General features: G+C 48.0%; 1 protein-coding gene across 2 annotated transcripts in view; it reads left to right on the top strand.

Moving 5' to 3' along the window:
* CHKA (choline kinase alpha) overlaps window positions 1-26,474 on the top strand; it is a 60,036-nt gene that overhangs the window by 9,311 nt on the left and 24,251 nt on the right. For both annotated transcript variants that reach the window (XM_032357678.1, XM_032357679.1), the window contains exon 2: window positions 15,956-16,067. In XM_032357678.1, the coding sequence (XP_032213569.1) occupies window positions 15,956-16,067 (112 nt within the window). The remainder of the gene's footprint in view (window positions 1-15,955; window positions 16,068-26,474) is intronic.

The following is a 26,474-nucleotide window of genomic DNA, read 5'->3' as shown; positions in this document are numbered from 1 at the left end:
ATATGACTTTTATATCCTGTAGCCTTGCTATAATTCTTAGTTAGTTCCTGGATTTTATTCTCAGTCTGGTCTCTTGGCTTGTCCGGCTACTGATGCCCATGTTCTGCTTCCGGGTTTTCCCTGCAGCACACCCTCCACCATCTCACCATCCTCTATCACCTGGTGGAGAATCTGGTCCTGCCCTTGGACAGCCCTAGTCTTTAGCTTTTCATGAGTCTGTTTTGCGACTACAATGAAGTTGTACTCTCCATGTCTTTTATACATGTATGTATATAAGCAGGCTCTGTACCCAGTGTGGGGCTTGAACTCACAACCCTGTGATCAAGCATTGCAATCTCAGGGCGCCTGGGTGGCTCAGTTTGATAATGCCTTAACTCTTGCTCAGGTCATGATCTTGGGATCATGGGATCAAGCCCCGCATTGGGCTCTGCGCTCAGTGCGGGGTCTGCTGGGGATTCTCTTGCTCTGGCCCTCCCCTGATGCGCGTGCACGCTCTTTGTAAAGGAAAATGAATAAATAAAATGTTAAAAAAAAAAAAGAGTTGCATTCTCTATACCAAGCGAGCTTGCCAGGTGCCCCCCCATGGCCTTCATTACATATTTACCCATCTCACTGTGGCCAGTACTGTGTTCTGCTGAGCATCCCAGTAGCCCAGGGACTCAACAATGAAACAGTTAAAAAAAAGTGAGGCCTGGGAGGTCCGTGTGAACGGGGCCTTGCCGGGGGGCACTTTATGGAGGAAGTGGCAGCAGCCCTGTGCTCTGACAGATGGCAGACCCTTCCGTGTGACAGAGTGGCCAGACGCGTGCTGCCTGGCAGGGGTGCTCAGAATAGTGACTTGGGAGCGGAATTGTTGGAACCTGTTCTGAGGAACACTTGGTAGCGCCTGGACACAGTTTTGATTGTCACGATTGGGTGGTGGCACTGCCGGCCTCCAGTGGGTGGAGGGAAGGGGTACTGCTTACCATCCTACAATTCAAAGGACAGCTCCTGCTCTAACTCCAACAAAGAATCCTCTGGCCCTGCATGTCGGTGGTGCTGAGCTGGAGCAGGCCTGGGAATAGAGGACTAGAGACCAGCTTCCCCTCCGGCGGGCGCAGTCCTGCACGTGCGCTTTTGCTTCCAGTTGCTGCTGCTGAGCTGCTGACATGACCTCATGTGGTCATCACAGAACCCCCGCGTTAGATGCTGCTGGATTATTTGATGGTGAGAAGGCAGGCTTAGACGGCATGGAGTCAACGGCCCAGGGCCACACAGGTGTCTGCAGAAGCCAGCCGTTCACCAAGGTCAAAGTCTCTTCCCTTAACTCCGCCTCCAGGCTTGGGGTTAAGGCACCTGTTCCTGATTACCGCACACTGATGGTGTCATTTCACTGAGTTGGCTCCCTGCCCTCAGCCTGAACCACGGTTGTTTCAAGTTGAGTTTCAGATAGTTAAAAGAGATTTTGCAAATATCTCCACCCCCTCTTATTTCCTTTGTGCTCCAGATTCATCGGCTGTTTTGGTATGTCACTGTTTTTTCTATTTTCTGCGTATCCAGTCGTGGACTTGTGGATCATTTTCCGGTTGAGGGAGTGGTTATGTTTGATCCCCCATCCCCCCGCATCATCTGACTTTTAGAGAAAGTGAAGTTTGGGGGGATGCCGGAAGCCTCAGGGAGCTGGAGTCCTGCGTGCTGGGCCTGATACCATGTAACTGGTGGGCAGTCCGCAGAGCTGTCAGGGGCTCCTTTAGTTTTCAGCAGAATACAGCTGGCTGGTTGCAGCCCAGATAACCTCCTAGCTTGATTTAGCGGACGAAAATGTTAAAAAGATTTTTCTGGAGCAGGCGGGTTCTCGGGTTTATCATTTCTGAGCATTGAGCTGATGCACCTACATGTGGGTCTTTCTAAATGATGAAAAATACATAGATGTTAGAGGAGATGACTGGGTAAGCAAAGTGTCACACATACTTGGACCATTAGGTGATCTTCAAAAAGGAGATTCTGATACATTCTACAGCACCGGTGAACCTCGAGGACTAATGCTATGTGAAATAATTGCAAGTCACAAAAAGCCGTAACTGTATGATTTGACTTTTTTGAGATCTGCAGTGCCGTCAGGTTCATAGAGACTGAGTAGACTAGGGTGGCCGAGGGCTGGGGGAGGGGAGAGTGGAGAGTTAGTGCTTAATGGGCACAGTTTCAGTTTTGCAAGATAAAAAGAGTTCTGGAGGGGCGCTTGGGTGGCTCAGTGCGTTAAGCCTCTGCCTTCGGCTCAGATCCTGATCTCGGGGTCCTGGGATCGAGCCCCACATCGGGCTCCCTGCTCAGAGGCCAGTGTGCTTCTCCCTCTGCCGGCTGCTCCCCCTGCTTGTGCTCTCTCTTTCACTCTCTGTCAAATAAATAAAGTCTTTAAAAAAAAGTATTTTCTGGGGGCACCTGGGTGGCTCAGTGGGTTAAAGCTTTTGCCTTCGGCTCAGGTCGTGATCCCAGGGTCCTGGGATCGAGCCCCCCCATTGGGCTCTCTGCTCAGTAGGGAGTCTGTTTCCCCCTCTCTCTCTGCCTGCCTCTCTGCCTGCTTGTGATCTCTGTCTGTCAAATAAATAAATAAAATCTTTTTTTTTTTTTTTAAAGTATTTTTCGGGGGGGCCTGGCTGGCTCAGTTGGTTGGGTGTCTGCCTTTGGCTCGGGTCATGATCCTTGATCTTAGGGTTTTGGGATAGAGCCGCAAATCGGACTCCCTGCTTAGTGGGGAGCCTGCTTCTCCCTCTCCCTCTGCCTGCTGAGCCTCCTGCTTGTGCTATCTCTCTGTCAAGTAAATAAATAAAATCTTAAAGTATTTTCTTGAAAACATTGAAGCCACTTCTAGATGCAAATGTAAAGACTAGCTCAGAAGCTCTCTCCTGTATGTCTGCCTTTAACTTGTAGTTAAAACTTGTTCTTCAGCCAAATCACCGGCTACTACTTCACCACAAACCGTGTACTTGAATGTTGGTGTGACAAGCACAAGTGCCCAAGATCTGTACTGTGTGTGCCGGCGTCCTGATGCCGATGTGTGCAGGCGGGTCACATCCACTGGACTACTCAGCTTTCTTCCTGGGGCTGAGAAGGTTTTGAGGATCTCTTCGCCTCCGTTTGGCTGCCTTTTGTACACGGAGTGTATTTACAAGCTATGTGAACTTTTCAGAGCAACCAGAATTGACGGACAGTTTTCATGGCCAACACCTAATGGTCGTATTCAGTGTTTTTGATAAGGTGGGTGGAAAGTCTGGAACGTTTTCTGAAGTGATCGTTGTTTCCTCTGTGTGTGCTCTGGAACCAGGAGGACAGCTCGCTCCTGCGGCTGTATGGCCGGAGAGGGACCGAGGAGTAGACGGGCGCTTGTGCTGTCCCTCCTGACAGGCTGGATGGTAGGAAGCTGAGGGGTGCTGGGGTCGCTTTTCCAACTTCACTTCCTCTCTTTCTGGTTGATCACTTCAAATGACTTGTTTTCAGTGTTTCAGTGGGGAGCACTTCTGCCACCTCTGGCCGCCCAGGCAAAGTACAGCTGTGTCCTAAATGGTGATGACCCACTGTGGAAGTCAGGGGCATTGTCTCATATGCCTTGTAGTAGGGAAATGCCCTTTTTCCTTCTTCCTCCTTGAAAATCTCCACATTGCTGTGAAGTCTGGAAATTGTACTTAATGGCTACATGTCAGAGTCACCCGTTTGAATTATGATGACCTAGTAGCAGATGGAGAGGAACTTGATTTATTTTACACTTTGCAGGTTTTGAGTTTTTTGTGGATTTACCCTGGATGTCAGTAACATGTAAATTTCCCAGAGCTGCTTTACTGTCCAACACAGTAGAGTCCTGTGGGAGAGGACGGTGCTGCAGGATCTGGGACAGTGGAGGTCATGCAGAGAAAGGCAAGTTGGAGGAGAAAAAAATCTGGCACTTGCTCTGCAGCTGAAGTTCAGTTGGAAAATTCACCAAGAAGTAAATTAACCCTTATTATTATAGATTGATAATGGATAAGAAAAATATTTTTCTTTCTTTCTGGAGTATTATCTGTTTGTGACTTGAGGCAGGAAATTTACAGTAAAGGCTCAATTAACTGGGTCCCAACTTGCTGAAAATTTTCCTTATTCTTTTTTTTTTTTTAACCACTCCTGTGTCCATAAAATCAAGTAAAGGGTGAGATTTGTGCTTATCAAACTGGCATGCCCGTACTCAAGCCACAGTGTGGTCTTACAGATCTGCCCAGAGAGCTAATTGTATTAGTGGCTTCAGAGAGTAGTTCGTATTTGCCAGTTTGTTTATTAAAACAGAAAACTGGAAACAAACTGAGTGACTCTTGGTTTTGGCACAGGTTGTGGTCTCAGGTCGTGAGATCAAGCCCTGCAGTCAGGCTCCATGCTGGGCATGGAATCGGTTTGAGATTCTCCCTCTCCTGCTGCTCCTGCTTGTGCTCTCCCTCTAAAACAAATCTTTAAAAAGGAAGAAATAAGGAAGGAAGGAAGGAAGGAAGGAACCCAGGCAGACATACATCCTGTTATCGTCCAGGACCAGGTGACATTTGTGTCTCAAGGATAGGGTCACATGGAGGAGCTGAGGATCCTGCAGGTGTCTTTGACCTTTTCAGAGACCCCATGTGACTAATGAGAACTGCAGACAGATCCGGTGTATGAGTTGCCCCTTGTCCATTTGTGGATTGTGAGGGAAGAGGCTTGGGTGTCGGTAAGGTGTGTATTATCAGCGAGAGGCAATTCATGCCTGAAGTCATGCTCGTGCTTTGACTACTTTCTCCTGCCCGGGTGCTGTTGAAAATGCCATCTCTTCTGAGTTTTCCTGTCTGATTCCCTACATTTTCCTGCCTTTGCATTTGGCCTTTCAGCTCAGTGGTGGGATTTAGGGGGCTGCATTAAAGAGCACTGTGTAGGGGCACCGGGGTGGGGGGGCTCAGTCGGTTAAGCATCTGCCTTTGGCTCAGGTCATGATTCCAGCATCCTGGGATTGAGCGTCCTGTCCGGCTGCCTGCTCAGTGGGACGTCTACTTCTCCCTCTCCCTGTGCCCCTGTTAATGCTCTCTCTTGCTTGCTCTCTCTCAAATAAATAAATAAAATCTTAAGAAAACAACAACAACAACATTGTGGAAGCCCTTCTGTGTGGAGATGGCCATGGCTGTTAAAGCATTAAATAAAAACTTTGAAAAGCTAAGAGAGTATGAGCAGAATGGAAATGAGTCTGTAGGAGGAGGCAAAGGGCAAGAGAGGTGCATGTTTGCCGAGCTCCCCTCTCTGGACTTTAAAATGTTTCTCTTGACAGTTTTTGTCATTCCTTGGGTGCCAGGACTGTGCGACCCTGGCATTGAGAGCGGAGGAGGAGAGAAGGTGGTGGGTTTTGTGTGTGAAAGCCTTCTCTTACTGGCTTCGAAGTTGAAGGGAGGAAGGAAAAGTGGCAAAAAGATAGGTGGGAAGGAAAAAAAAGAAGAACCTGGTCAGGACCAAAGGAAAGGACCCCTGGTAGCAGTGGTGGGGGCAGAAGCTCCGTGTCCAAGTGGAGTAAGAAAGGGTGTTCGAAGCTGGGAACGCAGTGCAGCCCTGCAGAAGTTTCCTGAAACTGGGTGACTTTTCTCATTCCAAAGCTCTTAGTGATGTTTCTTTCTCCAGATCCTAAAATCAGAGGAGTCTTTTTTTGTGGGCCTGATTGCTCTTAGGATCTAGCAGTTTTCCTCGAAGTATTTGATGGTTAGGAGCAGATTTTAATCAAATGACCATCGCCATGAATAAGACACAGAGGTTTAATGTTACAAGGTTGGTTCAGATAAATCAATGAATGTTCGATCTGCAGTTAACTACTTAAGGCAGAGTGTTTATCAGGTTCATAAAGAAAATTAACAGCTTTATTGAGAAACCACGAAGTTCACCCTTTTAAATTCAGTTCAGTGATTTTTAGTCTTTTTATGGGGTTCTACAGTAATCACCACCATCTTTTCAGAACATTTTCATCACCTCAGAAATAAATTCTTTACCATTCGCAGTCTCTCCCCGTGCTCCCCACAACCGGTAATCCAGCTGCTATCTTCTGGACATTTCGTGTAGAAAGAGTCACACAGTATGGGTGGACTTTGGTGGCCACTTCTTTTAACTTAGTATGTTTTCAAGGTTTACTTGTGTCGTAGCACATATAGCACTTTGTTCTCTTTATGGTTGAGTAATATTCCATTCTGTGATACACCACAGTTGATGGACATTTGAGCTTTTCCGTGTTGTGGCTATTATGGACGTTTGTGTACAGTGTTGGTGAGGACATTGTCCAGTTCTCTCGGGTGTATGTCTAGGAGTGGAACTGGTGGGTCCCGTGGTCACTTGATGTTTATCCCTTTGAAGCTGTCATTGATCTTTCGAAGCCTCTGTCACAGAGAATCTCTGTGGACCCTGGCAAATTTCCCCCATTATGATTGAGGAGATACTGGACAAGGTTGTCACTGCTTTGACCCACTGTGGTCTTTATCAGCACCGTGATTTCCTTTGCTACCAATCTTCTTGGTACATTGCCAGCTGATTTTTTAAAAGATTTTATTTATTTATTTGACAGACAGAGATTATAAGTAGGTGGAGAGGCAGGCAGTGGGAGAGAGGAGGAAGCAGGCTCCCTGCTGAGCAGAGAGCCCAATTCGAGACTCCATCCCAGGACCCTGAGATCATGACCTGAGCCGAAGGCAGAGGCTTAACCCACTGAGCCACCCAGGTGCCCCTTAAAAGCTTTTTTAAAGATGGGACGCCTGGGTGGGTGGGTTAAAGCCTCTGCCTTCGGCTCAGGTCATGATCTCAGGGTCCTGGGATCGAGTCCCGCATCGGGCTCTCTGCTCGGCAGGGAGCCTGCTTCCCCTCTTCTCTCCGTCTCTGCCTGCCTCTCTGCCTGCTTGTGATCTCTGTCAAATAAATAAATGAAATCTTTTTTAAAAAAACCTTTAAGATTTATTAATTTATTTGGGAGAAAGTGTGCAGAGTGAGAGAAACCACAAGCCGGGGTGGGAGGGGCAGAGGGGAAAGGGAGCAGGGTCCCTGAGCAGGCTCCCTCATTGAGCTCCCATGGGGCTCAATCCAAGGACCTTGAGATCATGACCAAAGGCAGATGCTTAACCAGCTAAGCCACCCAGGTGCTCCAGATTCTGATCTTTAGATCAGAATTTTGGAACCTTCTGTGATCTATGTATTTGGGTTATGTGCTGAAACATTAGAGTATTTTTTGTGATAGGTGTGTTTGTAATGGAATAGCTGACATATAAGAGAATTAATGATCCGGTATGTTTTGGAAATTCTGGTTCGTATTTGACCTTATGGAACCTGTTGTCAGTTAGGCTTCTATTTGAGGAAGACCTTGCATGGTAAGAAGGCATAATTGATATTTTTGCCATAAGGAACTTTGAAGAGGAAGTAGCATCAAATACCCGATTTTAGTGTTATATGGGATGGTTTTTGTTTTGAAATGATTTTGTGGAATTTCCCAAGGTTCTCTTTAATCATGTCGATCAGTTTGGTGGCCTACTGTGACACAGCATCTTTGACCCATTCCTGGGCTAACTTAAATTTTAGATCATCTGCTAATTTACAGTTTCCAGTTTGATCTTCTCTTCTCAGTGTTGGTGCAGTTGATTGTTTGGCTTTAGGAAGAGGGTGACAGACTGACGCTCACCAGTTTGGGAGTTACGCAGCAGGGAGCCATCGATGCATGTTGCCAAGAAGACTTTGTTTTTTTTTAAGATTTTATTTATTTATTTGACAGATCACAAGTAGGCAGAGAGGCAGGCAGAGGGGTGGGGGGAAGCAGGCTCCCTGCTGAGCAGAGAGCCCGATGCAGGGCTGGATCCCAGGACCCTGAGATCATGACCTGAGCCGAAGGCAGAGGCTTAACCCACTGAGCCACCCAGGTGCCCCATCTTTTTTTTTTTTTTTTTCTTTTTTTAAAGATTTTATTTATTTGAGACAAAGAAGTGTGCATGATCGGGGCCGGGGGTGGGGGCAGAGAGAGAAGCAGACTCTGTGCTGAGCAGGGAGATTGATGTGGGGCTGGATTCCAGGATCCTGGGATCATGACCTAAGCCGAAGCCAGCTGAGCCACCCAAGGTGCAGCCCCCAAGAAATCATTTGAATAAAGCTAACTCTCAACATGTTTTGTAATTTATTTTAATAAATCCGTTTTTTCTGTATTAATGTACCTATAAATATTTCCAGTGCGTCAGTTTTTTAACTTAAAATATTTCATGGCCTTTAGACTTAAAAATTTTTTTAGTTATCTCAACTAGCAATTTGACATTTTTATTTATTAATTTTTAAAGATTTATTTTAGAGGGAGAGAATGTGTGTGCACAAATGGGGAGAGGGAGAGAGAGGGAAAGCAGACCCCCTACTGAGTGGGGAGCCCAATGGGCTCAATCCCACATCCCCAAGACCACGCAACCCGAGCTGAAACCGAGAGTCAGATGCTCAACTGACCGACCCACTGGGGTGCCATGCAGTTTGGTATTTTTAAAAGTTATATTTTGATCTGTCAAGTTTTCATTGTTAAATAAGGGAGACAAGAATATGAAATATGGAGTGCCTGGACTGCTCAGTTTGTTAAATGTCCGACTCTTGGTTTTAGCCCAGTCATGATCTCACGGTCGGGAGATCAAGCCCCCTGTTGGGCTCCTCACTCAGTGGGGAGTCTGCTTGAGAGTCCCTCTTTCTCTGTCCCCCTACTTGCATTTTCTATCTCTCTCTTAAATACATAAGTCTTCACAAAATAAGAAAAAATATGAGAGGGGACTTCTGATGTGCCGACAGGCGAAGAGTGAGTGGTGTGGCTTGGTTGTAGCACACTTTGGCAATGTGTAGCAAGAGTTTTAAAATGTTAGTGCCCTTTGACCCAGGAAAACCAACTGTAACTGAAGGGTCTCATCAGACTGTGCTAAAGGTTGATGTACAGGTGTACATACTGTAGAGTTATGGATGGAAGTAAAAAGTTAGGAAAAAGCCACAGTGGGCCATTGGCTAAACCATGCTTAGTTTTTAAGATAAAATTGTGTGTGTGATTAAAAATTGAGTTTTTAGGGGCACCCACCTCAGTGGGTTAAAGCCGCTGCCTTCTGTTTGGGTCATGATCTCAGGGTCCTGGGATCAAGCCCCGCATTGGGCTCTCTGCTCAGTGGGGAGCCTGCTTCTCCCTCTCCCTCTGCTTACCTCTCTGCTACTTGTGACCTCTGTCAAGTAAATAAATAAATAAATAAATAAATAAATAAATCTTTTTTAAAAAAATTGAGTTTTTAATGCTGAATCGATGGAAAATGCTTGTACTATAAATGGAAGAGGAAGTTATGGAGTAATACATTTAGTAAGATCCCGATTTTTTTTTTAAAGATTTATTTATTTATTTGACAGAGATCACAAGAAAGCAGAGAGGCAGGGGCGCCTGGGTGGCTCAGTGGGTTGAGCCTCTGCCTTCGGCCCAGGTCATGATCCCAGGGTCCTGGGATCGAGCCCCACATCGGGCTCTCTCCTTGGCAGGGAGCCTGCTTCTCCCTCTCTCTCTGCCTGCCTCTCTGCCTACTTGTGATCTCTGTCTGTCAAATAAACAAATAAAATCTTTAAAAAAAAAAAAAAAAGAAAGCAGAGAGGCAGGTAGAGAGAGAGGAGGAAGCAGGCTCCCTGCCAAGCAGAGAGCCCGATCCCAATGCGGGACTCGATCCGAGGACCCTGAGATCATGACCCGAGCTGAAGGCAGAGGCTCAACCCACTGAGCCACCCAGGCGCCCGTAAGATCCCAATTTTAATAACAAGAAAGAAGTAGGAAAAGTGGCCCTTAGGAAAATGACAACCAAAAAACCCAGAATGCTAGAGGACCCTGGCTGGCTCGGTCTGGAGAACATGCAGCTCTTGATATCCGGGTCAAGAGTTCAAGCCCCAGCTTGGGCATGGAGTCTGCTTTAAAAAGAAAAGAAAAGAAACCATCCAGGATGAACAAAAGTGGTTATGTTCAAATGACAGAATTTGGGTAACTCATTACATTTTTAGTTTTCGGGGTCTTTAAGATCCATAATAACATGATCTTTTGGAACATGAATTCCGAAATCTAAAAGGCAAGACCATTTACTACACGTCACAAGCAGCCTACTTTCGTTGCTCCTGTAGAACTGATAAAACTTAGCTGAGTCCCTAACAGCACACCCAGGTCCCCTGAGTTCTTTGTCGCTTGTGGTGGATACGAACACGAAAGTGACAGAAGCAGCAGTGCGCTCCTGGGCTACTGTGTGGCTTCGTTCTCCCTGAAACGACTTGCTTCAGCGTAGAAAACCTGTTAGCCCTAGTTCTTCAGCTTGGGGGTGGTTCTGTGCTTGGTTTTTCTTTGGATACCCAGAGAAACTGGAAGGATTATTTTGATATCTGATTAACGATTGGGGAGCAGCAAGCTCTTCGTGGTGTTCGTGTGCTCGTGGCTCCCCTGGCTGGGCGCTGGGTCCTGTGCCCGCTGCTGACATGTGCTAAGTGGGAAATACACGTGTTTGTTTCATTTTATTTGCTCTTCTGCTCCCTGGAGCATCTCGTGTCTCCTGCGTTCAACTAGGACATGTGTGTTTCTTACAAAGCTGTTGTGGCGCTTGTTTGAAATCCTTGAGCATTCCTGGGGTTTTACTTGGGAGAAGATCGTGACAAATTGTGGTCAGTGGGACCCTTGCAGCTTTGCTTCCCCGTCTGGGGCCTATCTGCCCAACGTATCTTATTCCCAGTCGAGTCGTTTGGCTCATTGGTAACCGGTGTTTTTCTAGGTGGTTTCTCACAGTTTGGGTCATTTGGGATAAAGACCTTGTTTCATTTATCTTGCTTGTCACTAGGAAATAACCGGCAGTATACTTCCTCCCGCTTGGGCCTGTTGAGCAACAGGGGCTGCCGATAATTCAAGAGATGAAGGGTTTCCAGGTTGTGAGCTGGTTCCTGGCGGAGCTGGCCTGCCTGCCTTCTCTCGGAGCACGGGATTAAACTTTGAATGGAGTTACACAACTTAGAACAGTAGCTCATCTGTTTGCTCTCGCCGCTGACTGAACCCTCAAGAGTGTGTGACAGGAAGGAAAATGAGGGCTTGTAACTGATGGGAAGCCCGTCCTGTCGCCTGGGAGCCAGGAGCCCTGTGGCAGGGCGCTTCTGATAAGCCGCGCAGCAGAGGCGTTGCCCTGAGTTGAGAAGAAAGGTTAAGGCTGCTCTCATCCCTTTCCACCACACTGTCCCTGTGCTTCAAGGCTCACTTCGGGGAAAACCAGAGCCTTGGGTTCCCGGGTCTCTCTGTTCCTCCCTTGCAGGGGTAGAGAACTGATTTGCATTTTGGGAAAAGAGGTCGTTACTCTTGCGAAGATTTCCAGGTGCTCATGATTGCTTTGTAAGCTGTTGACGAAGTTCTTAAATATGACTTTTGTTCATATCTGGGAAACACAGCTTCTGTGGAAGCACATTCGAGTTTTTCATTGGCTAAGAAAAATAGTTACATATGGAAAAAAGTCATTTTTCTTCTTATTTATTTTCTTAAAAAAGTTTATTTGGCAGGCAGAGATCACATGTAGGTATAGAGGCGGGTGGGAGCGGGGGCGGTGGGGAAGCAGGCTCCCTGCTGAGTAGAAAGCCCAATGCAGGGTTCAGTCCCAATGCGGGGTTCGATCCTAGGACCCTGAGATCATGACCCAAGCCGAAGGCAGAGGCTTAACCAACCCACTGAGCCACCCAGGCACCTCCGTTTTTCTTTTTTAAAAAGTGCTCTATTGAGGTATGGTTCATATACCATATAATTCATCCATTTAAATAAAGTGTGTGTGTCTGGTGGGTTTTGGTATATTCACAGGTATGGGCAGCTGTCCTCTCATAATCAATTTTAGAACATTTTTCTTATTTCAGAAGGGAACCCTGGCCCCCAGCCCTGTTCGGCCCAGTCTTGGGCACTCACTGATCTGCTTTCTGTCTGTGTTATTTCCTTGTTCTGGACATTTCACATGAATGGGATCACAGAATATGTAACTGGGTTTCTCTCACTGAGCATAGTATTGTAGCACGTTTCAGTACTTCATTCCTTTTTAAAAATCATTGTGGTAAAATGTACATAGCTTGAAATTTACTATTTTTAACCATTTTTAAGTGTATCGTCCAGTGGATTAAGGGCGTTCACTCTGTTGTACAACACTCACCACCATCTCAGGAACGCTTCCAGCTTCCTGCTCTGAAACTCTGTCCTCGTGAAACACCAAGTCCTCTTTCCCCCCTGGTGAGCACTGTCCTTTGACATTCATGAGTTGAGACTGTGTTTTTAGTTTTCTGGAATGTGCTATATCCTTTGGGTGTGCAGCCCTGCTGACATCTTAATTTTAGCCACGGAAACCTGTTTCCGGGAGTCTGAACTCTAGAACCGTTAGATAAATTCACGTGGTTTTTTTTTTTTTAAGTTTATTTATTTAAGTAATCTCTACACGCAACACGGGGCTTGAACTCATAACTCATGACCCTGAAATCAAGAGCTGCACATTCCATCAGCTGAGCCAGCCAGGCACCCCAAACTCGTGTTGTTTTAAGCCGTCAAATTTGTGGTCCCGTGTTACAGCAGTCCCAGGAGACCAAGAGCTCTGTTGTGTGCACATTTGTACACATTCATCCTGTTACTGTCTGGCTCCCACAGCACCTACTATGTGCTTAGCCCGGCACGGCGCTGTCCTGCCCTGTCTCGTGTCCTCATCTGTACATGGGAGGTCGTGTCAGCGTCCAGCCTGCTGGACTGTGGAGGGGGGACCTGAGCTAACCTGCTGAACACTGCAGCCTAGGGAACTCGTATTTATTTACCTAATTATTTAAAAGATTTTATTTATTTATTTGACAGAGACACAGTGAGAGAGGGAACACAAGCAGGGCGAGTGGGAAAGGGAGAGGCAGGGAGCCTGATGTGGGGCTCGATCCCAGGACGTTGGGATCATGACCTGAGCTGAAGGCAGATGCTTAACGACCAAGCTACCCAGGCACCTCTCAGGGAGCTCTTAAAATGACTAAAGAGGGGCCCTTCGATGGCTCTGTCGAATCAGTCTGATCCTTGATTTTGGCTCAGGTCACAATCTTAGGGTCGTGGGATGGAGCCCTGCATCGGGCTCCCACAGGTTCTCTCTCTCCCTCCTTCTCTCAAGAAAAAAAAAAAAAAAGATTCCCTCTCCCTCTGCCCCCTCCACCCACTCAAGAAAAAGAAAATGACTAAAGAAAGTGCAGCTCTTTTACAGAGGGGTGAATTTGAGGCCCAGAGAGGTTTAGTGATATGCCCAAGATCACACAGCTAGTAAGTGGCAGTACTGGGATTTGAATCCCTGGCCCTGAAGCCAGTGGTCTTTCTTATAGCATGATGCCTTCCCCCAGCTGTCTCTTAGGGAGCTTGCAGTCTAATCAGGGAGCCAAGCTGCGTCCACCATACCTAGTAAGGCGGACATAACGGCTGGGTGTGTGGAGAAGAGAGACAGCAGTGCTGCTGGTCATCGTGGTCTTCAGAAGAGCTTTATGGAGCACCCACCATTGGGCGTTACTGGGCCTTGAGAATTGTATTGAGACCCTACCCTTGTCTTCAAGGAGTTAGCAAGGAAGAGGGCGAAAGCTTCTTGCAAACATTGGACTTTGAACCTGGTGGTAAACTGGAGGGAGTTTTTAGGTAGCAGAGAAGGGTAAGGAGGGGTTTGCAGATCAGGTGAGCACCAGTGAGGGGATTGTGATAAGCTGTATCCGTTAGTACTAGATTGAGCTGCTTATAGCGAAAGCCCTAGAATAACCGTGGCTTAAACAACACGGAAATTTATTTCCCTCTTGTGTGAAGGTCTCTGGAAGTAAACAGGCTGGGCGGGTGTGGCAGCTCCCTGGGCTTGATGAAGATGTGGGCTCCTTACAGCTAACGCTCAGCCATTCCTAGGCTGTGGCCCATTCCCACAATCTAAGAAGCTAAAAGCTCTGGCCATCTGTGCCCATGCAGACCCTGGCACGAAAGTGGAAACAGCACTAGACATTTCAACATAGAGAATTTAATAGAGGGAATTGGGTGAACAGGCATTAGAGGACCAAGGAAGCAGAAATGGGACCCCGTGATGCAGAGAACTGCAGGAAGCAGCCCCTTCCCTGGGCTGGGGGACCAAGGGAAGGTGGGGGTTATCGGACTCTGGAGCTGGGCCCCCCCGTCCTGTGATGAGGGCACCGCGTGGCTGTTGCTGGCATCTGAGGGCTTGAGGAGCACCCCAGGAGCTGGGGCCCAGACTCCAATCAGGTATCCCGGAGAAGGGGGGTTCCCCTGTTGCTACTCCAATGCTCGGTCCAGAACAGCAAGCCAACCTGTCTCCTTCCTCCTGCCTTCCGGCTTCCCACCAGGCCCCGCACTGGCAGACCCCCCAACTGGGAGCAGCTGGCAAAGGAGATTTGTAGCGGGCGGGGGCCCCGGCCCAGCATCCCCGCGGGCAACAGCAGTGTGGATGTGGGGCTCGGAGACCAGAGCTTCGCGGCTGACCCACTGTCCTCTCCTGGTTTCAGACAGCAGGATGGAGGGCAGGGGGAAAGGGACAAAGGCCATGAGGACGTCTGCCGTTGACTTCCAGAAGTCATTTATTTGTCAGCACCGGGTCACACGGGCATGCCTGCCCGCCGAGGCAGCTGCCGGACAGTCCTCACGGCAGGCGCGTTGCCGCCGGAATGAGACTGGGAGCGAAGGAGAGTGTCTGCCGCCGAAGCGGCCGTTTCAGAGCCGTTAGCTCCCGGGAAGATCCCGGCATTAGCAGCCCTCCCGGGAAGAATGTCTCTCTCCTTTCTCCCCACACAGTCTCTAGGTCTGCACTTCGTAGCTCTCGGCCGTGCTCGGCCGGGTGTCCTCTACTCCCTGTGCGGTTCGGCAGCTGATGCTCTAAGTTAGGTGCGTGGTTTAGTCTCCGCTCGGGGAGCACAGCTTGACGGGACGGGACTGGTTATGGTGGAGCTGGTGGCTCCGGTGACGGTGACGGGGTGTCCTTCCGGAGAGCTGCGGTTTGCCCTCCCGGTCACTTTCTCTCCGGAGTCGGGGGTCTCCGGCGCTCTGACGCCGCACGTCTGCCGGCAGCGGTGGACTCGGTTCGCAGGAGCGTGCGGCCCCGACGCTGCCCAGGATTTGGAACTCTGACGGTTGTGTGTCTCGTTTGTCTTCATCAGAGGGTTGTTTCTTGCGGCGGGGCCCGAGTGCAGGCGAGGTGCTTGGTGTCTGGGGCTCCTGACGGTGCGGCTGCTCGTCTTCCTTCATTCAGCTCCCATCCCTCCATCAACTGCCCCTCCTCTCCACGCAGGTGCTTTGGCCCCAGAGCGGTTCCTCTGCTGTTTAAATGACCGCTGTAACTTGTTTCCTGTCTCTCGTTGTCAGAGTGGAAGGTTCGGGGCGCTGAGATCTCCGATCATTTCCTCTGAGCGCCCCAAGAGCCGGTTAATGTTGCAAATTCTTTGAAAAGGCTGTTGGTCGAAATCGGTTGCGATGTTTTTACGCTTCAGGTGGACGGGCCTCGGGGAGGTGGACTTAGTACTGCCCCAAGACTTTAGCCTGGTCGTTATGGGGATAGAGTGGAGGTTTGGGATCAGCGGAGCGGGAGCCTGCAGGAACGCATCTGGGATGCTCCACCCCCGGTGTGGCGCGAGGCCCTCTTCGTCCTGCTCGTTCTCCAGAGGCGCTCAGCCTGCGCAGGTGCACGCCTGCGGTCCACACGGAGCTCCCTTCCTGCGTCAAGCTAAGAACAGACAGGGAATTTGCTGTTTGTCATGTGACTCTGAGATTGAGCCAAATACTTGGAGCTCATCGTGTGTCCTGCAGGTATCCCTAGAGCCGATCGGGTCTTTGATGGGAGCAGTGGTCATGGGGCCCTGATGTCTCCTCCGTCGTCATCGTCCGAGAAGGGCGGATGAGCTGCCCTTCAAACTCCTGATGCTTGCTGTCCTCTTCCTTCCGCAGAGGGGGCCTCAGTAACATGCTGTTCCAGTGCTCCTTCCCTGACTCCGTGGCCACCATTGGTGACGAGCCTCGGAAAGTGCTCCTGCGGCTCTACGGGGCGATTTTAAAGATGGTGAGTTTGTAGGCTGTGTGGGGACGGGAGGGCCCTGGGAACAGTTTTCATCCTCTCTCCTGAATTACCTGGGAAGAGATGTTAAATACTTTAGTGGTGTTAGTGAAGCTATTTTTACATATTGCTTTTGTTTTAATTGGGCTGCACAGCTGGGTTTTTGCTGATATCCTGTTATGTTCCGAATTCCTGTTCTTGCTTATAATTTATTAGTAAGCCAGTACAAGTATTTTCCAGCTTTATATCCAGAGAAAAGTATGATCTTGGCAAAATCTCTAGTAGTGGTTATGATGCTTGGATTTTCCACACTTTGAAATTTTTAGCTCAGACCTAGCTTGTAAAATTCTAATGTAGAAAAGGTATTGTTTTTAATAACATGATCATAAAGGTTTTTACAGGGCACAGGGAGACCCGTGGACAAAGTATGATCTCAGTGGGGCTGAATTTACTACCTCCCTTCCTTTTTTTTTTCTTTTAAGATTTTATTTATTTGACAGACAGATCACAAGTAGGCAGAGAGGCAGGCAGAGAGAGAGAGGGAAGCAGGCTCCCTGCTGAGCAGAGAGCCCAATGCAGGGCTCGATCCCAGGACCCTGAGATCATGACCTGAGCCGGAGGCAGAGGCTTAACCCACTGAGCCACCCAGGAGCCCCCTCCCTTCTCAAAGGAATAAAGGCATTCCTTTGAGATTTCTTTAAAACATTGAAATTGTTAGACTCATAATCTTTCTAAAAATTTATATTACTTAATTGAATCTAACTTTCAAATAAAGTGCCCTATTTATTGAATTGTCTTAACCAATTGTAGGAGATCCCAAATGTCTGGATTTTTTTTTTTTATTTATACCATAGATTTACCATTTTACTGACCACACGTACAGATGTTTGATATATCTCTATGGTAGAATTTTAATATCCATTTAGATCTTCTTCAGAGGGGCCTGTTTTGATCTTCATGAGATGGAGAATAGTTTTCCTACTTAATGTTGCAAGAGACTAGTCTCAGCTCAATCTGAAGGTCAGATTATGCCCATGTCTATGACAATTCGACTTTAATGTTCAAAAATATCAAAGTTACAGCTGGACTCTGTGTCATAATGTGACCGAACCTTTTCATTGAGTAGTTTTCCTCGGCCTTGTCAGGCTGTGCAGTGCTCAGGATCTGAGCGGTGGAAGCCACGCGCCCTTCACCCAGGAAACTTGAGGCCGTTGTGTGATGAGGAACACACAGCTGACCCTCACCCCTGACCCACTGGTAGATGGCACACAAGCGACAGTTGGGTTTTTCATTCAATCAAGTTGCACTTCCAAAGCACAGTTTTTGAAGAACCCAGTTAATGCCCTCTTGGTACTTTAAGTGAAATCAGTCTTGAGCCATTTTATCTTTGCCATCCTCTAACCATTAATCCCTTTTCTTTTCATCTGTGTGCTTTCTTGTGAGCAGCACTTTTAAAATACTTTAATAACGAGCTGCTGGAATTGCACATGATACAGACGATTGTTTAAATCTGATTTTTGAGGCTTTCGTTTGTATTTATAACTTGAACTAGGGGTGTTTTAAACGTGCACTATGGTCCCCACCAGGTACTGGCTAAGCTCGGCGGCAGGCTCTGCTCTGGACCTGTGCTGTTTGGGATGCTGGTCGCCAACCACAGGGGCTAGCAAATGTTTGAAATATGGCGAACGTGACCAAAGATGGGAATTTTGAATTTTCATTACTTTTAATTAACTTAAACTGCAATGCTCGCGTGTATGGGTGGCTGCCGCATTGGACAGCATAGCTCTAGAACGTGCTGCATCACTGGATGGGTCACTTAGTGAAGCCATCGACAGCACGGCCTGGCCCTGAGCCGTTAACTCTTCCCCTAGTAAAGATTCGCTATCAGTAGTTAGTAGTCTGTCCTTTTTGAAAAATTTTAGCCATCCACCATTACTGCCTTAATAGTACTTACAGTAGAAGTGTCTGGAAATAGAGTTAGTTTTAGCATTTCTATGTGTCTGTTTTTAGTTAACTGAAAAATAAACAGAATAAAGGCATTTCAAGTGCAATTGATTCTTGCCAAACGAATAGATTGGAGTATGTTTTACATATAGTTCTAATTTGTAGGGGGCACTCTACATTTAGCTTCTTAATTATGTTTTTATTAGGCAAATCTCAGTTGCCATTCCCGAAGGTGCCTCCTCCATGCAGGGCGGAAGCTATGCTGGGAGACGAGCCCCTCACTTACTGGACAGTCCGTGGGTGTCTCCCGGCTCATGGTTCAATTCCCGGACGGCAGGCTCAGTTTTGCTGGAAAAAAACTGCTCCTTCGCTTTAGAGTTGGGAATCTGTTTTCAGTATAAATACTTGATGGGTCGAGTCCTTAGTTCAAGGACACTTTTTCTGTGCAGTTCCAACTGAGTAAAAACATGAAGCCTACAGCCTCAGTTGGAAATGTTTTGAAGAGGTTTTTGGCTGAGGTTTTTGTCCTTCAGGGTTCGGCAGGGACACTGGTTGCCAGGTGGAATTTTCGACCTGAATGGCCATTATAAACTGTGGGTCATTTGAATACCTGGACAGCAGGAGGAGAGGAACCAGGCTCTGGGGGACTCTGAGAAACGGTGGCGGGAGAGGAAGACCCTGAGCCCTTGAGCCCCTGAGCCCGTGAGGCACAAGCCAGGTGACTGCTGCCAACAGGTGCGGGCAGAGCCAGGCTCTCCCAGCTTTGCCCGGCCAGGGATCTCGCCGCAGCAGTCAGTGCCTTTTCAGATATTTCCACCTCCAATTCAAAGGACCTATAATTTTTGTTGCTGGGGTGTGAGTTCAGTCATATTGCCGACCAGCTCTTTGGAACGAATCTAGCCTCTGGTGGAGGGACAGAGTCTGCCATGAGGCCTCTGTTCCCAACACAATAAAAAAATGTCCCCAGAACTGATAGTGATTTGTTAGGATTTGCATTCATTAAGAGAGGTGGCTGAGCCAATCTCGAGCCCACCCGAATAATAAATCCCGTTACTTTCAGAAATGAAGGGATTAAAGACAAACGGAATGTAGCTCAAATGCCATGCAGCTCAAATGCTGTGCTTTCCCTGCCTGTGCGCTCTCCCTGTGGGGAAAGCACACTGGTCCCGATGCAGGTGTGTGCGCTGCCCGGATAGACTGGGGTGCCCGAGTGCAGCTGTAGGAATGCAGCATAGAGTAGCTTTAGGGGGCGTTAGAATAAGCTCCTTCCCTAACAGTGTTAACTGACAGCTGCAGGTGGGGATAGAGCTGTGTGTTTTCTCAGCCGGTCTTGCTGTTTTGCCTAATGACACGCGAGAGCAGCTACGTCCCGCCTTCCCTTTCTCCTTCGACACTGACACTTCGGAGTTTTTGGCTCTGATCAAATATGAAGGTTAACTGTTTCTTTGATTTACATTTATAGTCCTTTACGAGTGACTTTATTGAAGCTGATTAGATGCTGCTCCACTTTTTCCTTTTTCTTCACCATGGTGTTGTGAGATGGCCGAGACCGTGGCTATGGGGTCCTGCTCCTGAGTGCTAGTCACCGCAGGCTAAGGGGCAGAAAGCCGACAGTTTCTGTCCCCAGACTTTGTTCTCTCCCAGCCCGTTTCTGTAATGCATACACTATAAACATCAAAACATCCATCTGATCCAAAAGCAGTGCCTGCCAACACAGTTCAGGGTCCGCTTCACACGGCCTAGCTTTCATTTTAACGAGGAGGGCTGGTTTCAAAGTTGCACAATTGTTGGACACAGAATTCCCCTGTAGGATCACCCCGAGGAAAGTAGGATAGTTTAATAGAAGTTGAAAAGTCCTGGTTCAGCCTTTGCCCTGTAGAAAGAGATGTGATTGCTAGAAGAGAGCTTGAAACGATAATGCAAGCTATAAATGTAACCTGGTTTTTTTCCTTTCTGATGCTGGGAAGGCACATGAGCTCCGCAGCGTCCAGTAGCAGCCTTTTCAAAGCAGCAAGTTTGGCTGATCACAAATAACCCGTTTGCTTATTTATCATGAACTGTGGAAGGCACAAATGTCAGTACGTATTGTTCATTCAGCGTAACCTGTGCCGGTTGGCGGAAGTCTCAGAGGACTGCTTTGTCCCTTCCTCTGTCCGAACAGTAACTCTGTGTTGAGCCGGTTCCTTCTGTGCATGAGTGGAGAGATTTGGCCTCACCGTTTGAACGGTCTCACGGGCATGAATGTCTATAATCCACTCAAAGATCTCTCGAGTGTTGTCTGGGAAAACGTTTTTGTGTGTTCTTTGAGCAGTAGAAGGCTAATATTAGTGCTTATTGAGTACTAACCGTAATAAAACTAAAGGCATCAAGGCACAACGCAGATATGTATTCGTGACTCAAAAGAGTGCAGTCTGGGACGTGGTCTGTTTTAAATCCAGAAAGCAGAATGCCATCTTCCCTGTTTTCTCTTAATCCCAGTTGAAATAGAAATTAACTCCCCCCCGCCCCAAATATGGGAAACAGACAGTATGGGAAGAGCCCGTAGATCGTTCATACTGGAGAATCCGAGACGGAGGAACGCACTGCCCACGGACATTGCAGAGAGTGCCGGACGCGGGCTCACACGGGCTCCCTGGCAAAGAGCCCTGCTTTGTCCCAGGAGACCGGCGAGAGCACACGTCCTCATCGTTACTAGGATCATCATGAGTTTCAGTTGTTTTGTTTACTCTGCGTTTAAAAAAAAAAAAAAATCCCCGTGGACTTTGAGTGTGGCGTAACTTTGTCCTTTCCTAAGGTAGTCCGCTTCCCTCCCAGAAGTAACTCACCGTTCCGGTGTTGCTGTTCCCATTTGGTCTAACCTAGTATTTCTTCAGTTAATACTCGAGACAGAGTTGCCCAGTCGCTGTCTGCGGCCCTTTCATACCTGCTTTGATGCCTTCTTCTGATAACTAAACAAATCGCAGACTACTGTGTCTAATTTTGACATATGCAAAGTGTCTTTGTCTTGCTGGTCTTAAATGCTCGGGATTGATAGCATGAAGCCGATACAGGTTTCTGGCCCCTGGAGCGACGGTGTGGCCGCAGCCCACCCGTCCGGGGAAGGAATGTCCTTGTGTTGGGTGGCGCGAAGGGCACCTGGGGGTAACGTACCACTTTAGCTGTCTTGCATGTGTTCTCTGCCGCAGGCTGTCCATGCGATCGTGCCTGGAGCACTCTGGTTTCCAGGTGACAGACACGATTCACGGTATAGTATGAGCCCTCTGAAGCTGCAGCATTCTCTACAGCTTTCTTTTCTTTCTTTTAGTTCTTGGTTTCAAAAAATGCTTTTGATGAAAGACAATTGCAGTGCTTTTGTTAAGGAGCACCAGCTACAGTCTGTGCTGTGCCCCGAGTACAGCGATGAACATTTCAGAATGTTGCGGAACGATGTAACGAACATACCACTTTTTGGTTTGGGGGTTTCCTTTTTTTTATTTTTTATTTTCCCCTTTTCAGTCCAGGGCAAATCAATCCCTTTCTTCTGTTTCCTCGGTAGAAAATGATTTGGTAACTTTAGAAATTTACGGGCCTCAAAATTCATTTGAGGTATGTCGCTCCTTCTTCCTTCATACTACTTTGAACTTTAAGGAAGCACCACGCTGTGTTGGTATTTTGGTCAGAGTTAGAAACAGACTCTCTTCTTTGTGCTCATCAGTCGGTTTCCTCCCCATAGCCGGTAGCCTGACGAGGGTCGGCAGTGCTGGTCTGGCGGGGAGGCGCACAGGCCAGGGAAGCCAGTCCACTTCCTGGAAACGTGTTGTTTGCAGGTCCCCCTGTGGGGTGCTTCTGACTAATGCTCCCGAAGCCTTGGGGGTCTTGGGGCAGCGGGTTACCCTGGATCAGACATAAATTTTGAGAAGGTCCTTGAAGGAGCCTTTCTTCTGGTTCATGTCTTTCTAAAGCCTCATAGAACTTCTAGTCTCCCGTTAGTGAACCAAGTCATTGCATTTTGCCAATTTCAGAGGATCAAATTGTTTTAGAATGTCCCTCGAGGTAACTGGAGATGCTCTAGAGAAGACCATTAAATCTTAAAAGTCGTTGGTCTGCTTAAGTTCTCACAAGTCATATGTGCTCATTAGAGAATCATGTAAGCTATACTTTTATTTTTTTATATTTTATTTTTTTACCTAAAAAAATATTTATTTATTTGACAGAGAGAGACACAGCGAGAGAGGGAACACAAGCAGGGGGAGCAGGAGAGGGAGAAGCAGGCTCCCCGCTGAGCAGGGAGCCCCATGTGGGGCTTGATTTCAGGACCTTGGGATCATGACCTGAGCCAAAGGCAGACGCTTAACGACTGAGCCAGCCAGGCGCCCTACTTTTTTTTTAAAGATTTTGTTTTGTTTTGTTTTGTTTTGTTTTTTTAAATATTTTATTTTTTTTTTTTTTTTAAAGATTTTTATTTATTTATTTGACAGAGAAATCACAAGTAGATGGAGAGGCAGGCAGAGAGAGAGAGAGGGAAGCAGGCTCTCCGCTGAGCAGAGAGCCCGTTGCGGGACTCGATCCCAGGACTCTGAGATCATGACCTGAGCCGAAGGCAGCGGCTTAACCCACTGAGCCACCCAGGCGCCCCAAAGATTTTGTTTTGAAGTAATGTTTGCGCCCACTGTGGAGCTCGAATTTGTGACCGTAAGGTCAGTGGCACGTTTCACCAACTGAGCCCCCTCAGTGCCCCCAGCTGTGCTTTAAATCAGTACAGTGTGATGTGTAAAATATTTTCTCAGAAAATGCTGAGAGAGACCATAAAAGTAATAAATACAGAATGTTTTCGTAGGAGCAGGGAGAAAAAAGGTTAGAGTCCCCGGAACATTGAGAGGAGACTTAGGGCAGAAGGTAGTGGAAGGAGCTGCGGCATGACTGCTGTGTGTTCTCTGGAGCCAGGGTTCTCGCTCTGGCCCTGCCCCAGCTCACCTGAGGCACAAGGCCTCGCCAGGAGCAGAGAGGGTGGCAGCTACTGCCCCGTGTCGTGTCGACCCAGAGAGAGTCAAGTGTGGGCAGATCTTCAGGGGGAGCCCCTGAGCCATGGGCCACATAGTAAATTAAAGAGCCCGTGCCGCTCCGGGACCAGACGGGCATCGCAGTGACAGAGCGATCCGAATTGTGCAACACCTCCTGTTTTGGGGGTAAACACGGACAGTCTGGGAGTTGCTTGGGACTCAGCTCACGAGGATAATCCCAGATTTTCCTAGGGCAGATTGTTAGATGTCCTGGAAGTTGAGTCTAGCTAACACTGGATTGTTCTTTCTTAATCTCTCACTAATGGGTGCCAGAGTGTCTTATTTGAAAGGCCACAGTCAACTTGCTCTTTTGTTCAGAACCTTTAAAAGAGCCAGGTGGAGGGCGCCTGGCTGGTTCAGTCGGTAGAGCTCTCGACTCTTGATCTTAGAGCCGTGAGTTAAAGCCCTGCGATGGGCATGGAGTCCCCTTAAAATGACGAAGTAAATAAGGCGGCTTGCATGGGTTCTCCGTGCGGTTCTTCGTATTTCTGTCCCTGGCGGGGACGGCAGGGCTGGTGGGAAGAGAGGCCCTCCATGTTTCCATCCAGCGCTCTTGTTTGTATGTTTTTATTTCTGTGGCAGCCGCAGCCGTTACATTCAGCATAGTGGCTACTCCTTCCTTGTGACAGCATCTGTAACTGACGATAGGTCGATTTTTTTTAAAGGTTTTATTTATTTATTAGACAGAGATGACAAGTAGAGAGAGAGGAGGAAGCAGGCTCCCTGCTGAGCAGAGAGCCCAATGCGGGCCTTGATCTCAGGACCCTGGGATCATAACCTGAGCCGAAGGCAGAGGCTTTAACCCACTGAGCCACCCGGGCACCCCCTACATCAAAAGATTTTAGTAATTATTTGATATTAACCAGTATTCAAATTCCTAATGTAAAACATTTTAGTTTTATTTTATATATGACGGCTAGTTTTTATTAACATGAAAAGCTGGCAAAAAATTTAGAGTCCTGTTACATATTTATACCACATATTTTAATATCTGCTTCAGATAAACTTGTGCCTCTGATGGAAAATCCTACAGATTCCAAGATATATTTTACTTCCCATCTTCCTGCTCAAAAAAGTTCTCTGACCTCTTCCTTGGCAGCGTGAGTCTGTCTGTCATTGGCTTGTCGGGATGAGGCCCCTTCTCTCACTTTCCGTGACTGTCTGATTGCTTTGAGATTTCCTGGTCTTAACTCTTCCTGTTTGTAGGATTGAGGGAAGCTGAACATTTTGTACTGAGGAAACAGAACAGAGGTTGACCGTGGCAGAAGCCCATCTTGCCCTCATCATGGTGCTCTGATGGCACATCCCGCCTTCATTTGGGGGCGGGATGGAGTGGGCAGCGGTGGGGAAATTCTTAACAGAATTTATTGCCACTGGCGTGAGTATTAAAAAGGAATGGCCTTGGGAGCTCAGGCAATTTGTAACTTTGGATGAGGTGACTTGCTTTTGAGAGCACCATTGGATGAGGGAAAGGGACTTCTGTTGACTGAATAACCCATTAACTGTATCTCCCTAAGAAGATACAGTTTGAATATAACAGCATAGGAATAACCATAGTCATTTAGAATTTGGCACAGGTCAAATCCCGTTACAACAAACTTCCATAGAATATCCAAATTCCATATACCATATCATAGAACTTTTTTTGGTCTTAACTTTCCTTAGGGAGGACAAGCACAGGATTCAATGTTTGGGGGCATTTTGGCCCTGTTCTGCATCCAGATGAACACCGCAGCCGGTTCTCCCCATGATTGGGACCATGGATGCGAGTTCGCTGGAAGCCGGCTGGCCCCGTGGCGGAGGCTGTGCCTGGAGCTTCACAGCATGGCCGGTCCTTTAGTTCAGCCGGCAAAAAGCCTAGGGGGCAGCAGGATTGCTTGGTGTTTTTTGGGGGGAAGACGGACCATACAGGAAAGATGGAGTCCCTATTCGTGAAGAGCTGCTAGGCCGCGAGGGAGAGAGGGGCCACTAAACTCTGAGTCTGAGGTAGCAGCGTGGCCATGGCAGTGGTTCGGAATCAAGGAAGGAGCGAAGCTGTCGCGGAACCCAGTTACCGCTCCCCCTGAGAGGTCACCACGTCACACACCCAAGCCGTCAGCAAACATCTGCAAGTATTTCTGGAGGATTTTCATTTTTATAGCTTTCACTGTAACGGGATTTAACCTCTAACATCGTTTCATCAGAGAAACGCAGATCACACGCAGATCACACGAGTGGAAGTATCTATCCCCCCATTTGTACTTCTGCATTTTGTACAAAATGATCTCCACGGGATGTTAAAGATGTTACTGAATATGTGTAAGTGCAAGTCTTTTGCAGATAGCATCATGAACACGGATGTTTGTTTGCCTCTGTGCTGAGGAAGCTCGCACAGGCACGGTTGTGCAGAGCGCACACCAGAGCGTCTGCGGAGTGTGTCCGTGCAGGACGGACAGGAGCGCGGCTCTAGCGCGCTGTGCTCTTTGGTGCTAGCGTAGCTGGTGTTGCTTAACGTGGCATCCCCCCCCCCGCCCCCGTCCACACTTTCCACCCTTGGTACAGGTATTTTCGATAAAGCTGTGGCATGGAAAGGTATGTTCTTCACGGGATGTTCGAGAATCTTTTTACCTTAACATTTTTTAAAAGTTCCCTTTATGGGCTTCCTTCTGTGTCTGGCTTAAGCCGGCTCCGTTTAATGATCACAGATAACGTTTGGAGAGGCAGTATTTGAGTATAAATTCTGACACGATGCTTAAGTTTCTGACTTGCTTTTCTCCGTCCCCTTATTCAAGATCGTGTGAAGATTTCTAATGCACAAGCACTCAGGCTGGGGGCGGCTTGTAAAAAGACACGATCTGTGACGTGGAGACAGAGCGCGGCCAGAGAGCTGCTGACGGTCACTAAGGGTCTAGTCGTTACTGCTAGATCCCCGGTTTCCATTTCAATGAGGAAAGGGCTATACAAATATCCCTTAAAATATCAACATCCGAACTAAGTTTAAGGACTTGGTAAATTCGCATGACCCTCTCCTTGGTGGAGGCAGAATGCAGATGAGCCCGCGACAGGCCCCGCGAGCCGGGCGAGGCCGTAGAAGCAGCAGGTCGGCAGGCTCGTCGCTCGGGTTCTGTGCCAAGGCTCCTGCCTGCACCGAGCTTTCTTCTCTGTCCCCGTTCTGTGCTGACCATGGCGACCTGCCACGGGTGTGTGTACACTCCCTGTTCTTGCAGGAAGGAAGCTTCCTCAGGACAGTGTTGACTTGAAGGAACCACCTAGCTAAATTGGGGAGACCACGTGGCCCTTTGTCTTGGGAAGGCCTGATTGGAAGAGCGCCCCCTACTGGCTTCCCTCTCCTCGGACAGTGAAATTGTGAAAAGGTACACGGCTGTTTGGGGTCAACAGCACATTCCTTTTCTTGTAAAGAAACGAAGCAGTTCCTCGGGTGTTGGTCCTA

The sequence above is a fragment of the Mustela erminea genome, chromosome 9 (genome assembly GCF_009829155.1).
Source record: "Mustela erminea isolate mMusErm1 chromosome 9, mMusErm1.Pri, whole genome shotgun sequence".
NCBI classification, from domain to species: domain Eukaryota; kingdom Metazoa; phylum Chordata; class Mammalia; order Carnivora; family Mustelidae; genus Mustela; species Mustela erminea.
This window is presented reverse-complemented; position numbering and strand designations above follow the sequence as displayed.